Source organism: Strigops habroptila, chromosome 3, assembly GCF_004027225.2.
Source record: "Strigops habroptila isolate Jane chromosome 3, bStrHab1.2.pri, whole genome shotgun sequence".
Lineage (NCBI taxonomy): Eukaryota > Metazoa > Chordata > Aves > Psittaciformes > Psittacidae > Strigops > Strigops habroptila.
In genome coordinates this window covers 28,432,571-28,445,630 of record NC_044279.2, presented here as the reverse complement: position 1 = coordinate 28,445,630, position 13,060 = coordinate 28,432,571, and the positions used below count along the sequence as shown (strand labels likewise).

General features: G+C 38.7%; 1 protein-coding gene across 1 annotated transcript in view; it reads right to left on the bottom strand.

The window, feature by feature from the left end:
* Positions 1–897: 897 nt before the first annotated feature.
* The window catches only part of TMEM168 (transmembrane protein 168), a 28,162-nt gene continuing 15,999 nt past the window's right edge, over positions 898–13,060 (bottom strand). Inside the window, exons 3-5 of the mRNA XM_030479836.1 lie at positions 12,454–12,596; positions 9,759–10,033; positions 898–5,522 (exon numbers count right to left, since the gene is read on the bottom strand). Of these exons, the coding sequence (XP_030335696.1) occupies positions 4,975–5,522; positions 9,759–10,033; positions 12,454–12,596 (966 nt within the window). The 3' untranslated portion in view covers positions 898–4,974. The remainder of the gene's footprint in view (positions 5,523–9,758; positions 10,034–12,453; positions 12,597–13,060) is intronic.

Here is a 13,060-nt window from a genome sequence, read left to right as displayed (position 1 = left end):
GCAGCACTGAGGGTGAGCAGTATTGCTCTCTAGGGGTATCTCTGAATTTGAGACTGAACAAAAGGATCTACAGAAATTTAATAAAAAAGGAACAGTGACTAGTAAGCGCAAAAGTAATGGATTCAATCATGAATTAGAGGAATGAGTCAAAATTAAATTCCTTCTGTTAAAAAACCCCATAAAAACAACAGAGAAAAAAGTGCCACTAAATCCTCATTGTAATCAGCTAATCAGTGTGTTAAGGGCACTGCTAATGGTGCAGTGCCCTTCTCCTCAGCTCTGGACATGGAATTTCCACTGACATGCCTGCCACCCCTTGTCACACTAAACCCTCTGTTTCTCCTCCATTTCCCACTGAAGCCCTCACTTAACAAGCCCTGGCTTGTTAAGAGTAAAGGACTGTTTCATGGGGAGGGAGTGCAGGAACCTCCTCATCAGTTTTTGAGAGGAGCAGATGTGCAGTTCTGCCCTGCTCACCATTCTGAAGCTTCCTCCTGCTTCATCTCCCAGGCTTGGTCTCACTTAGGCACGAACCCTCTGTTAACTTATCTTACTGGAGAAGACAAGTTTGACTACATAATAATACTTACATAAATGAAGTTTTCAATTAAGTCTCTCTAAAATAATGTCTCAAAATATAAACAATATTTTTTCTAGCTTGTTGACAAAGTGATAAAGAAATTACAAGGTGAAAGGTATTAATAATTCAAGCTATTATTTCTCATTTCTATTAAATTGTTAAACTATAAATACTCCTTATTTTTAGTAAACTCTGCTGCAATTTGTAGCTAAAAAAACCCTCTGAAACAAGCTGTACAGAAAAAACCCATGTAATTCAAGAGGAAGCACAGAAATTTGGGAAGTGATCAAGGCATAAACAAAAACATGAAATGGAAATGAGCATCCAAACCAGCAAAATATATTTAAGTGGTATCATAAATACACACAAAAAACCCCCTATTTACAGATCTAAAATCAGTACATCCAGTAAAAACCTTCCCACAGAAAGATATTTATGAAGAAGAAAATTAACCCAGTTACATTGTCTACTGCTGGCAATCGAAGTGCTTTACAACTAGTGTAGCATTAGTTATGGCTTTGCAAAATAAAGGGAAAACTTTATAAACGTGAAGAAATTATTTCTGGGAAAAACTTTAAAGTGGACAACCACAATCACAAGGCATACAAAGCACAAGGAACTGCAAATATGTAACTCTGGTAGTGCAAAGATGAAGAATGGCTTTTTTCCCCAATACTTGTTGAGAGAAAAATACTGCTGTGGATTTGCAATTTGAATTCCTTTCAAAGAAAGACTTACATTGGTAGGACTCAGTGCAGTTGCATGTTTCAGCAAGACTAATATAGAGAAGGTAAATGAAACAAAGTCAACATAAAATTACTACTGTGATATAAATTTATAACAACCTTTATAACAAAATGTCTGAATATACAGTACAGAGACAAGCCTCTCAAAAAAGTTCATATTTTCTCCATCCAGACAATCTGTAAGCATGTTACCACTAAATGACATGCACATAACTGATAGCAGATGTAACATTCTTTGGAACTGGATTTAAATTTCTCTTTCAGGTGTTGCCCCAGTATTTCATACAGGGAACAGCAGAGGGATAACTCCCCACTCCTCACTAGCATTAGGAGCTCCTGGTGCATTGTTTCTCAGGCGGGCGCCTGGGGCTGGGCAGAGACCCGCAGAGGTGCACAAGCACCTGGAGCTGGAGAAAAACTCCACCTGGGAACGTGGGTCACAAGTAGGAAGCTTTGATATTAGTCAGTGTAAGAGTGAGAAACTAGTGCTCGTGAATTCCTGAGGCTCATCATCCCACAGCCCTGGTTTTATTGTGTTTTAAAACATACAAGACAGTCTCTTTGTCCAAAAAGGCCTCATAGTTTGAATGGCTGTAAACATTTCTTTTAGTTTAAACCAGCATTTTCACCATGCCTTTGCTGTTTAAAAAAATAACAATCAAAAGTAGGAACACACGTTAAAACTATTTCAAATTCAGAAAACTAGAATTCTTTAATTGAGAAATGGAAACAGATCTGCAAACACGTGATTAGTTCTGCAAATAATCTTTCTGCTGTATTTTTAGCTGGCTCTATCTAACTTTCAGCCTACCCTAGAGAAAATCTAACAGTTTGATAAGCAAGCTGCAAACCATTTAATAAACAGAGGTAAATGATCAGCACCAACTGCTGATTTTGTCCTGCCCAAACCTAGGCCCACGGCTGCACTGCAGGGCGGCTACTGCTCCCTGTCCCAGGACAGGTCAGGAGTCTCACACTTCTCCTGTTCCCCTTGATGTAAAAAAAGAAAAATACAGAAGATGTCCATAAAAACATGGCAGTAGCAGGTACAGGGTAAGATTTACCCATTATAATTGGCAGGGTATGTTATGGTTGATCTGTGGCTGATCTTGACTTTCAAATGTCCCCAGGGTGACTATTAGGTATTATGGTGTTGCTTTACAGGGACTGTGCTAAAAATTTCCAGTTGCCCAGTTGGAACTGTTTATCTGATGAACTTTTACTGCAATAGCAGCCAAAATAACAGTGATTTTACAAACCAAATGATTGCCTTTATGTTATTTTTTTTCTCTATACTCAAGGGCTGTTGACCAGAAATGGCTGAAAATGACTTCCGCAGAGGAGACAATGCAGCTCTCCTGCAACCCAATGGATGCTCGTTCAGCCTGACTTCAAGTATCCAATTTACGTGCTTGAACAAGGAGCCTGTGTACCCAGCCCAGGCTCCAGAGGATGACTTAGAACAGAAGTGCTCTAAGGTTATTCAACAGACATAAGGGACTTGTCTGCTTGACCTTTGGGATATGAAAGCAAAACCAAAACAAATCTAATAGGCACAATCACAGGAAAATTAATTCTAAAACAGAGATAAAATGAGTCATCCTCTGGAAATACTTCTCTTTGTTAATGAGCAGTAGAGCACTTCTGGTACTAAGCATGGATTCAGATGTCTAGCTTTCAGACATCTGAATTTAAATGAGATGACTCCTACCTCAGGCTCCCACATTAGGAACTTAAGTTTGATACCTGATGTTAGACGGTACAAGTACTCTCTGTCCTTACTGAGAACAGCCACCTCTTGAATCCAGGACAAGCTGCAATCACATTTACTTAGAGAAGACCCAATGGAACTGAGTCTTGGTAGGACATCTCCTCTCATCTCTCAATCCCCTTTTCACTTTATGGAAGGGAACAAAGAAAGGCAAAGTGGGATAGGTGATGGTATCTTGCTAAACAAAGTTGTATAATACACACTAATGAAGAAACTTGGTGGCTGTCACTTGTAAATCCTACAAAACCACCATTTTTAAGTTGGTGGGTGCAAATTACTCTGGCTATTGCAGATCTCAATTTAATCACACATTTTATTTTCAGGAGTTACTAATGGTATCAGTGTTAGAAGAGTCTTTAACTTAGCTGGCTAAAAAGTTCAAATGGAATTAGAAAAATTCTTGATGGTGAAGTCTTAAAGAACTCCTAAAGTATTTTAACATATTTAAATTACAAAAATAATAACAAGTTGTCATTTAGACACCTATCAGCTAATGCCTAGCATTTTTATTAAAATACTGATGGAAATGTAAAGTAAACTCTAGGTATACTGGACTGCACACACATATGCATAAACCCCACCACAAACTGTACTGACTTAGCTGCTTAGTTGTTTCACTCCTCATTTTCTGTGCTTGAGAAAATGAGATCAGAAAGCTATGCAGCTTCTCTGACTGAAGAGGAAAGGCTGGGACAGGATTTCTCGAGTTCCATCTAGCTCTGTGAATGGAAGAATTAAGATTAGGACCTTGTGGCTGGGAGAACAGAGTGGAGGAATACTCAGGATTCCCCCGTCCTAAGGGCATAATACATTCCTTCTGACAAACTTTGCTTATGGTTTTAATAGATAATGAACTCATCAGTCAAATTCTGTAGTCAGCATTTTAGAGTCAAGGTCTTAGGCATGGCAAAGACTTCAGATAAACATAGAAGCAAGGCAACACCTATTTCCATTTTTAACCTATGGATTATTTTCTCCTTGAGTTTTGTTTTTCTCTTTCTTTCTTTCAGGGTAGCTTTTCAAAACACAAACTAGTAAGAGGCCCAGGAAGGAAAAGCCAGAACCACCTTAACTGGCGAGGGAAAAACTCACTGCACTTTTTATTCCATGTATGAAATAACTACTGTGAATATTAAAAAGAAAAGTAATAAAAGAAGATCACCAGCAAGATACTGAATTTGGAAAGTAACACTGAAATTTTTTAGAACTGCACTTCAGCAAACATTGTCCTAGCAGCGCCAGAACATCAGAGGATTGTCCGATTTCCTTGTTTTCTGTGGCAAATTTCCACGGATGCAGTAGAGAACTGAGGCAGGGGCTAAATGTGTAAAGGCAAATAAAACTAAAGATTCTTGGTAGCTACTTACCTACAATGGCTATTCATTCTTCTATTTTTTTGGCTCAGTGCTGTTTTATAATACCCTTGATTGCACATATAATTTCAAGGACATATAAATTGATTTGAATATTAGCTTGGTTCCTTTCCTGTATATGAACCTTACAGTGGATGTAAATGACAAAAAAGCATGCTGTGACATTCGCAGGAGCTGTTGTCCATCAAACTGATGACTCTGAACGAAGGCTGCTTTAAGTAACACCTATGAACGTGTGAACTGTCTCCAAAATGCATGGTCATATTAAATAAGTCTCTTACATATGTACGTACAGACCACCAACAAAAATCAAACACCATAGTCTGACCCTCTTCTGTTTAAGACTGCAGTTTTTAACTGTTGCATATACTGTAGCTGCTCAAAGAGCTGATTAAAGTGAGTGTAGCAGACTTTTTCAGAGAAAATGCTCATATAAAAAGTTGTAAGTACAGTACAGTGAGAAAGGTCCCAGAGCTCTCACTTCATTTTCTCTTTGGTTGCTAATTAGGATTTGACGAGTTTGAAACCCTGTCCGGTGTCCAGCACTGTGGGAACAAACCAGCTCATTTTCAGTCTTTTCAAGCACCTAAAGCATGCTTTACAGACCCAGAACAGATTGAGACCACAAAACCAGTTTGCCAAATGTACTAACGGATAGGTGATGTGTGGGAAGTATATCATCCAGTGTTTGGCAACATCGCTCCCCGTTGGCAAATGCAAAGTGTAGTCACTCCAGTGTTTTGACACACCATACACTGCTTTCACTGTACGTCCCTTTTCGGACCAGCTGATGTTGCTGTCAGGGTTACAGTTGTACTCAACCCATTGCCTGGTGAAGTCACCAAGCTGTGGAGGGTCTGCTTCCTCAATGTCTACAACTCTGGCCATTTCTGCTCCTTGCACAGCAACGTACTGGTCATTTACTTTCCTTACTTCTTTAACCCAAGGCTGAGAGTTCTCACAGTCTAAAACGATGATGAGTCGAGAACAGAAAGTACCATTCTTTTCTCTCCACCAGTCCAACAGTGTGTCCAGTCGTAAAGCATCACCCCCTGCCACATGGGAAAAAAGATTTCATATTAGGACAAAGAAACAGAACCCTCTCTACAATTCTGACTGTGGCTATTCTAACAACCTGGACAAATATAACAGAAGTTTTCAACTGATCCTCCCCATCTGCAGCTGCAGATCTCCAGGGACGTATTGACTGATTCCACCTGACTTGCTGTGGCAGATGAGGGCATTAACTCACCCTTGATTAAAAAAAAAAAGGAATTCCCTCACAGAGTGAAAGAAATTGCAGCCTATTTGAGAAATCTGGAAATAGCTAAACAAGAAAACCAGAAGTAAGAGTTTATTTATTTTGTATTATTATTAGTAATTTTAAGAAGAAAAAAAAGTCCTTTTCAGTATGTTTTTATTAATATTAAAAAGGACTCCTCTTTTAAGGAAAAGAGAGGACTTTAGAACACAACACATGCGAACCATTTTGAAGCACAATGAGAAAGCCACCTACAGGGCACAACCACTGCTTTGGCTTAAAAAAATTCACATGACCAAAACCGGAGAGATTTACTCTACAGACACAGTTGTCTTCAGACCTTCAAGAAAATTAGAACTGGTATGGATTTACAGCTCAATGACATAAAAACCTCACAGGACTTTTTTTTCCACAATATTTATTTCCTATCAGCTCAGAAAACACTTGCAACTAGAGCGTCCAACTTCTCATGTTCCATCTCAGCTCTTGCTCCGACAATGCTTGGGAAGATCAGACTGTAATTAAACCAAGTTACCTATAGTGGGGACATACACACTTCTGCTTAACTGTAATGGATACTGCAGGATCTATGTAGCTTTGAAAAGCAGACTACTTAATCAATTGCCTAAGGAAAACATCTTGCAAACAAGTGGATAAAACTCCATTGGCTCTGTAGTGACTATTAATGTGAAGAGCTGTTGGCAGGTTGGAGCTATGATACAGATTTACAATAAAAACATTCTAGTTTGAAAATGTGAAATTTAAAATAATTTCAGACTTTTAGAATAAAGGGAGAAACATGTGATTTAAAATAACTGCATTTTAATTCCATAGTGATTTTCATTGTAGAATGTAAGTACATTTAGCAGTGTTTAAAATCGCGTTAGTAGGAATTTAACTGCACAGATGAATCTCAAAGGGAATAACTGTGTATTTCAGGACTTACTTGCATTTCTACCTGTAAGTGGTGACAAAAAGTGCTTCAAATTAATAGAGTTAAAGCTTTGAGCATGCTATTGCAGTTAAAGTAAAAGCAAAATTAAAGGGCTACAACTTTCTCAAAAAAATTGGAAAATTTAGTACCAAGGAGAATCTTTAATACACAAACCTACAGTAACAACTTGTCTTGGTACATGATCCCCAAATTGCTGTAGTTATTGGGGATCTATATAGAAGTCTCTCTCTATAGAGAGAGAGACTTCTATAGAAGCAGTTTCCCTTTTCTAGGTAAGCCTTCTGTGTCAATTAGCAGTAAAATTTCTTTGTTTATTCATGTTTTAAACGCTTGTAAGTAAACTTTATTTTAGTGTATGTAGGGGTGCAGGTGATTTCAAACAGCACTGGATAGAACTGCCCAAAGAAAACCATCTCATCTTTTATGCACACATGCTCAGCTTCTAACCCTACTGATCATAAACACATGCAGTTATCAGCCAGTGCAAAGTTTAGGCACCAAGCTGTGTAAGAAATCCATGTGCCTGGCCACATCTGGCTCTGACAGGTTTTGCAGGCAGTTAAGCTGACGGTTTCAGCAATAGAGACAAAGCTTCATTAGCCCAGCTCTTGCCTTTGCCTTCACTCAAAGAACATGACCTCCCAGGTCGTTTGACTGCTCATACTTTATGCATGACTAGTTAACAGCTTTTCTATACACCACTGTGGTACATCCCAGCTTCCGACAACAGAGAAACATCATTAGTGAACAAATAAATCCAGCAAGCTTCATTTAAAAGATGTTACTACAAAGCAAAGACTACACTGCTACTGCTGTGCAGTATCACCACATAAGCGGTCAATGAAACACTACTTCTTCTACTAGATCCAAATGTTTTATTTCGTTGTTTCCACCTCTCTTTATCCTCTCCAGAAGTCAGAGGACAGTTCACATTATGGGAGCTGGTGACCAAATGTTCCATCTGTCACAGAACGCCACTGTCCAATGCACGCAGTACAATTACACAATCAGCCGGACTTCATCTTCTCAATTTATACTTCAAGTTACATCCAGGAGCAGTGCTATTTGGAAGGAGTACCATGATTTATCTAAAATTAATCACAAAAAAGGATCCAAGGCATGTGATAGCTGCCTGTTCCTCTCCTTTACGTGACTATACGTATCTTGAAGTAGAAGCTGAAGAAGTGCTTGGACAGAGAACTGAAAAGGAGCTTTGTGAGAAAGCTGACCAGCACTGCGCTTACACGCTGCATATTTTACTACAGAAACTTTCTTTTAACGGTTACCTCAGCCCTTATTCTAAAAGTGAAGACAGAGTTTATTTTAGGCTACAGCTACCTGAGCAGGTACTCAGAGACCTGTCATGCTCCAGGCAGGACAGATATAAACCAGGACTGGTCTGGAAGCTGTCCAATTTCTGCAGCAACATTTGGCTCTATATATGCTAGAAAGCTGTGTCTGTGCTGCCAGCTGGAGCATGGGTGGGAGGCAGAGTCTTACTGCTAGCCAGCTCCACACAACGTGTGGACACACTTAGCAATTGCACACGGTGGCAGATGCTCTTATGGACAAACTACCCTATTCTTGGAGAAGTCATTCAGCCACCCCAGCGTACACTGCAGTATATCACTCACACTAAGCTCGGAGTACAGCTGTGGCTCTTTTAAACCACTGATACAGATCCAGCCTTTGAGAAAAAAGTATGTGTTGCTCTTTACCACGTCTAATGATTCAGGCATGGAGATGCACCAAACCAGGTATATGGTCTCAGATGAAAACTGACCTGCATCTGAACACCTCATCATGACCACATGCGAAGCTAATATCCATCTACACTGTTGAAGAGCACAGGTACCTGGAGAGAGACTGCTGACAAACAGCCAGTAGCTCGCAGGCAGAGCGCTATCCAAGAGAAATAATTCTGTCCCAGGAAAGAAAAGAGTTGCAAATTTTCAATGTATTTACTATAAGATTCACTTTTTGCATGCAGCATCTTCAGAAGCCTGGTTCCATACAGCTGGAAAGCAAGGCTATAGCTACCCATGATTTGAAAACTTCAGTAGGTTTATCAAAGAATACAGTTGAGAGATTAAAAACGGGCCAAGAAAAGGGGAAATGGTGAAGTCTATGCCATGACGAGGCTTAAACTGGCCCTTTATATAGGGGGCTGTAGTCTGCGCCCACAGTGACTCCCAGCCTCTAGGATGTCAGCAAACCATAGCTGTTTTCACAATACAAGGTTTGCTGTATGTGTGAAGACCTGCCTCTCTAGTGTAGATTGTGTACCTGCCTCCTATTTCTTTTATTGAATCTGTCTTTTACAAAAAGTGCGGAGCACCTCTTAAGGATATGAATGCAGTCCCTCATGACAGCCTAACTGACACCGTGACACAGAACACCGTGTAACTCACTCTGCCATATCTAGGAATGAGAAGAGGTTATGCTTGTTCATTACAGGGAATAAATATTCCTCAAAATACAAAAGAAATCATAGAACCATAGAATGATTTGGGTTGGAAGGGACCATAAAGATCACCTAGTTCCAAATCCTTGCGATGGGCAGGAATACCTTCCACTTAGACCAGGTTGCTTAAAGTCCCATCCAACCTGGCCTTGAACACTTCCAGGGATGGAACAGCCACAACTTCCCTGGGCAATCAATCTAGTTCTCTGTTTTTAGAGCAGGAGGGTCACTGCCACTTTTCTAGAAAAAAGTGATCTTTAAAGTTAACTTGATGAATTGTAAGGGGAGTATGAAATCAAGTTTAAACTTGTAAGCATACATTTGGTGTCAACAATATTTAGACAATTTTGAGAACAAGTGTAAGATTAGTTAGCTGCAAAAGGATTTTTAACAAAGTGACTAAATACTAAAATAACATCGAAGTTCCTGAACTACCTGTTCTTCAAAGACTGGTGGTTTTTTTGCCATTCTGGATTATCAGATAATAAATGTGACCAAAACTTCAAAGTTCTGCAGTACAATATGATTTTTCACAGTGCAAATTAAGTGATTTGGAAAGTTTATCAATACCAAAACTATTAATAAAAAAAATTCCACAAATCAGTTACCTGCCAAGGCCCATTCACCAGTGCCATGTGAGTGACCACTGTAGTATAAAATGTAGGTATCATGTCTGGGTCCATCTGATGTCCGAAGTTCAAGGAAAGACTTGATCTTGGAGTGAAGGGTATCAAAGGTCAGTCCGCTTGTAGAGTAGTCACAACCATATGTCTCAATCATGTGATATGCAAAAAATCTTTGGATGGCATTAAGCATGCCAGTAGACCTCAGATTTAACTCTTGTACATGCTCAGGTGGAAGAAGAGTTGGTTGGCCATCAGGACTAAAGAGAAGAAAACCAACTAGGATCATTATCTGTAATTATTTCATGCTTAATGGACTTTTAGCAATTGGTGATTTTTTTTCCCTGTGCACATTTTCTCTGCTATAAAGTAGCACTGTTCTAAATTCAAATTCACTTGAAATGTACAGTTTATAAACAATTCAAAATACTGTATTTGAGTGAGTGACCACTATCTCCCCCTCCCTTCTGTCACAATCCTTCACTCAAAGTACAGTCCTTACTCAACCCCATGCTATTCCTGCAGCCGAGCGACAGAGGGAGAGGGAAAGGAGCTGGGACACGAACACGCTAGGTAGGCTTCAACAATTGCATTAAGTCCCACTGGGAGAGCACTGCCTTCAGACAGGCACTTTTTCACATACAACTGGAAAGAAGCACAGGGAGAATGAGTGCTAATCTGCACAGAACATGCAAACTAGTTTCTAATAATAGGCTAAAGAGAGATTCAACTACACATTTTGCTCAGATATTCTGAATTAATTTTTCTCTGTTCTAAACTAGCTTTTATTCAATATGGTACTCACACAAACACAGCAATTCCTACTTGTGTGTGTGGTTCAGATGCTGATCGTTCAGCACCAGAAATGCATTTCATATAATGTTATTCAGAGCTTAGAAAATGAAAGTTCTAAGAAAATTACAAACCAGACCTGGAACAAACCATGTATATACAGATGTGTATCTGTCTATGAATATGCATATATAACAAAAGAGTACCTGGGTTCCAAAATGCATTTTATTTGCACTTATATATATATTTTCTATATAAAAATATAGAAGATATAAAATATATGTATTAAAAATATATCAAAATACACAAACACTTTTTTCCCCCTTTTTTTAAGTCTACATAGGTATTGACTAATCATGAAAATAAGAGATCTGGTCTTGCAAGACACCCAGTTATGGGAGTGCTCTTCAGGATGCGTTTTCAGGAAAAGAAATACATTCATCACTCTTCAGCCAATGGTAATGATAAGGAGCATGACTGACAGCTGTACCAAACTGGCCTGATTTGTGCTCAGTTACAGACATGGAGAGGTTTTGTGGGTGAAAATATGGAGATGCACTCACTCTAATACAAAATATGACTTCTGTTTTCTACATATATGCATGTACGTACATATTCTTCATGTATTTTGTTTGCAAGTCAGTGTGTAAAGCTACCTGCTTCCTTTGTTAGTCTAACTAATTAAATTTTGTACCTCCTCAGCTGTCTAGTGCCTTCAGGAAGGCTAACGTTCCACTACTACAGCTATACTGAATACATCATCATTACTGTTTATCTCAGCAAGTGAAGCCTCATCACTGAGAGAGTCAAGCTTTGTTAATAAGAAGTTCAGTGCTGTAAGGTCCTAAACAGTTGTTCAAGAGCATGTCACTCACTCAAAAATGAGAGGGAACTGCCAGAGCCAGAATACTATGATGTAATGAAGGAATTAAATTGTTGCCATAGAAACAAACAAACGAATTTATATTGTAACCCCCAACAATAACTGAGTACAAGGATGTTTTTGAGTGCCGAGCTGAATGAAGACTGTAGATCAGAAAAACTGCTTTTACACTATTTCACATTATTTAAGATACACTGATCTAAAATGAGCATGCAACCTTCTGTTTCTTTGCCTGTTAATTTTTTCCCCTACCCACTGAACCTATTACACATACTCAAGATGGGCAGTTTTCATTAATTGGGCAGTTCTATTTTTAAACCTCTGATTTCAACTTACTGCTCTGTTTCTCTTGTAAATCAAATAGATAACTTACACAGTTCTTGTTTATTGTTTACAAAAAAGTGTATAAACAATTTTAATTATATGGCTAACGTAGCATTTGCAAGTTTAAAGCTTATAAAAACCCCACACAAATGGGCAAATAATAATTGTACAATCCCTCCACCTCAATCATTTCTTATATGGCAACATTCATATTGGAACAAAAATCAGCTGTAAACTCACAATACCAATAACTGATATGTAGCGCACTCACAAATCTAATTTCAATGTCCTTTAAAGGTAGACACCATCTCATTTAACAGAATTCAAAATTGTTCTGAACTTATCTATTTGGCTTATTAAATCTCCTCATGTAAAATATCTGCACTCAGTCAAATGCCCCAATGCTCCTTTGCGTGAGAGACTGACTGCGGAATCTGCCTATGCATGATTGGCGTGCAAAGCCTTCACTGGCTTTCTAAAGGCAAATTAAATACATATAAAAAGGTGGATTTGGAGTTACTCATTCTTTTCGGAAGGTGAGGAAAAGGAAAAACACAAAATCTGCCTATTATTTAAATTTGTATTTAATTATTGAAAAACACAAGCGACAGCACTGCATTGCCTCTAGCAGCTAACAATACACTTACACCACGGTGAAGTTGAAATACATGGTAACTGTACCTGCAAAAACTGGTGGGAATCACAACAGCATACCCAACACACGTTCCTCCCAAGCAGTTTCCCAGCTCGTGGAAAAGCCCATGAGCCATGGACTCCAGAGGTAAAACGATGAGAAATACACTCATGAAGATCCCATTGGTTGGCTAAAAAGAAAACAAGGAGACTTAGGTATTGCATGAAAAATCCTTCCTGTCTGTTTTATGAGTAATTCCCTGTGTTCGATCACATCCTGAAACATGCAAGTTATTATACATAATGTAAACTTATTTTTCCACATATTACAAGCTGAAGTACTCTAAGGACAAATGAAAGGCTTGGGAAAAAGGTGGCTGATAAGCAGGGACCACTCTTCTGAAAAGAATGTATTTGAAAACACTAACAGCACAGAACTTAGGTTTAGAAGCCCCGATGCCTTAGCTTTACCCATTTAAGCAGGAAAATCAAATGCCATGGAATTATTTATGTGCATAAAATAAGTGTATCTGTAAATATCTGCAGGGTCAGGCCTTAATCAGTAAAGTTCAAAACAGAATATTACGTACCTAGCATGAGATGACAGCATACTATCTTGCATCATGAAAAATATAGATTTAACTAGTCTTGCTTT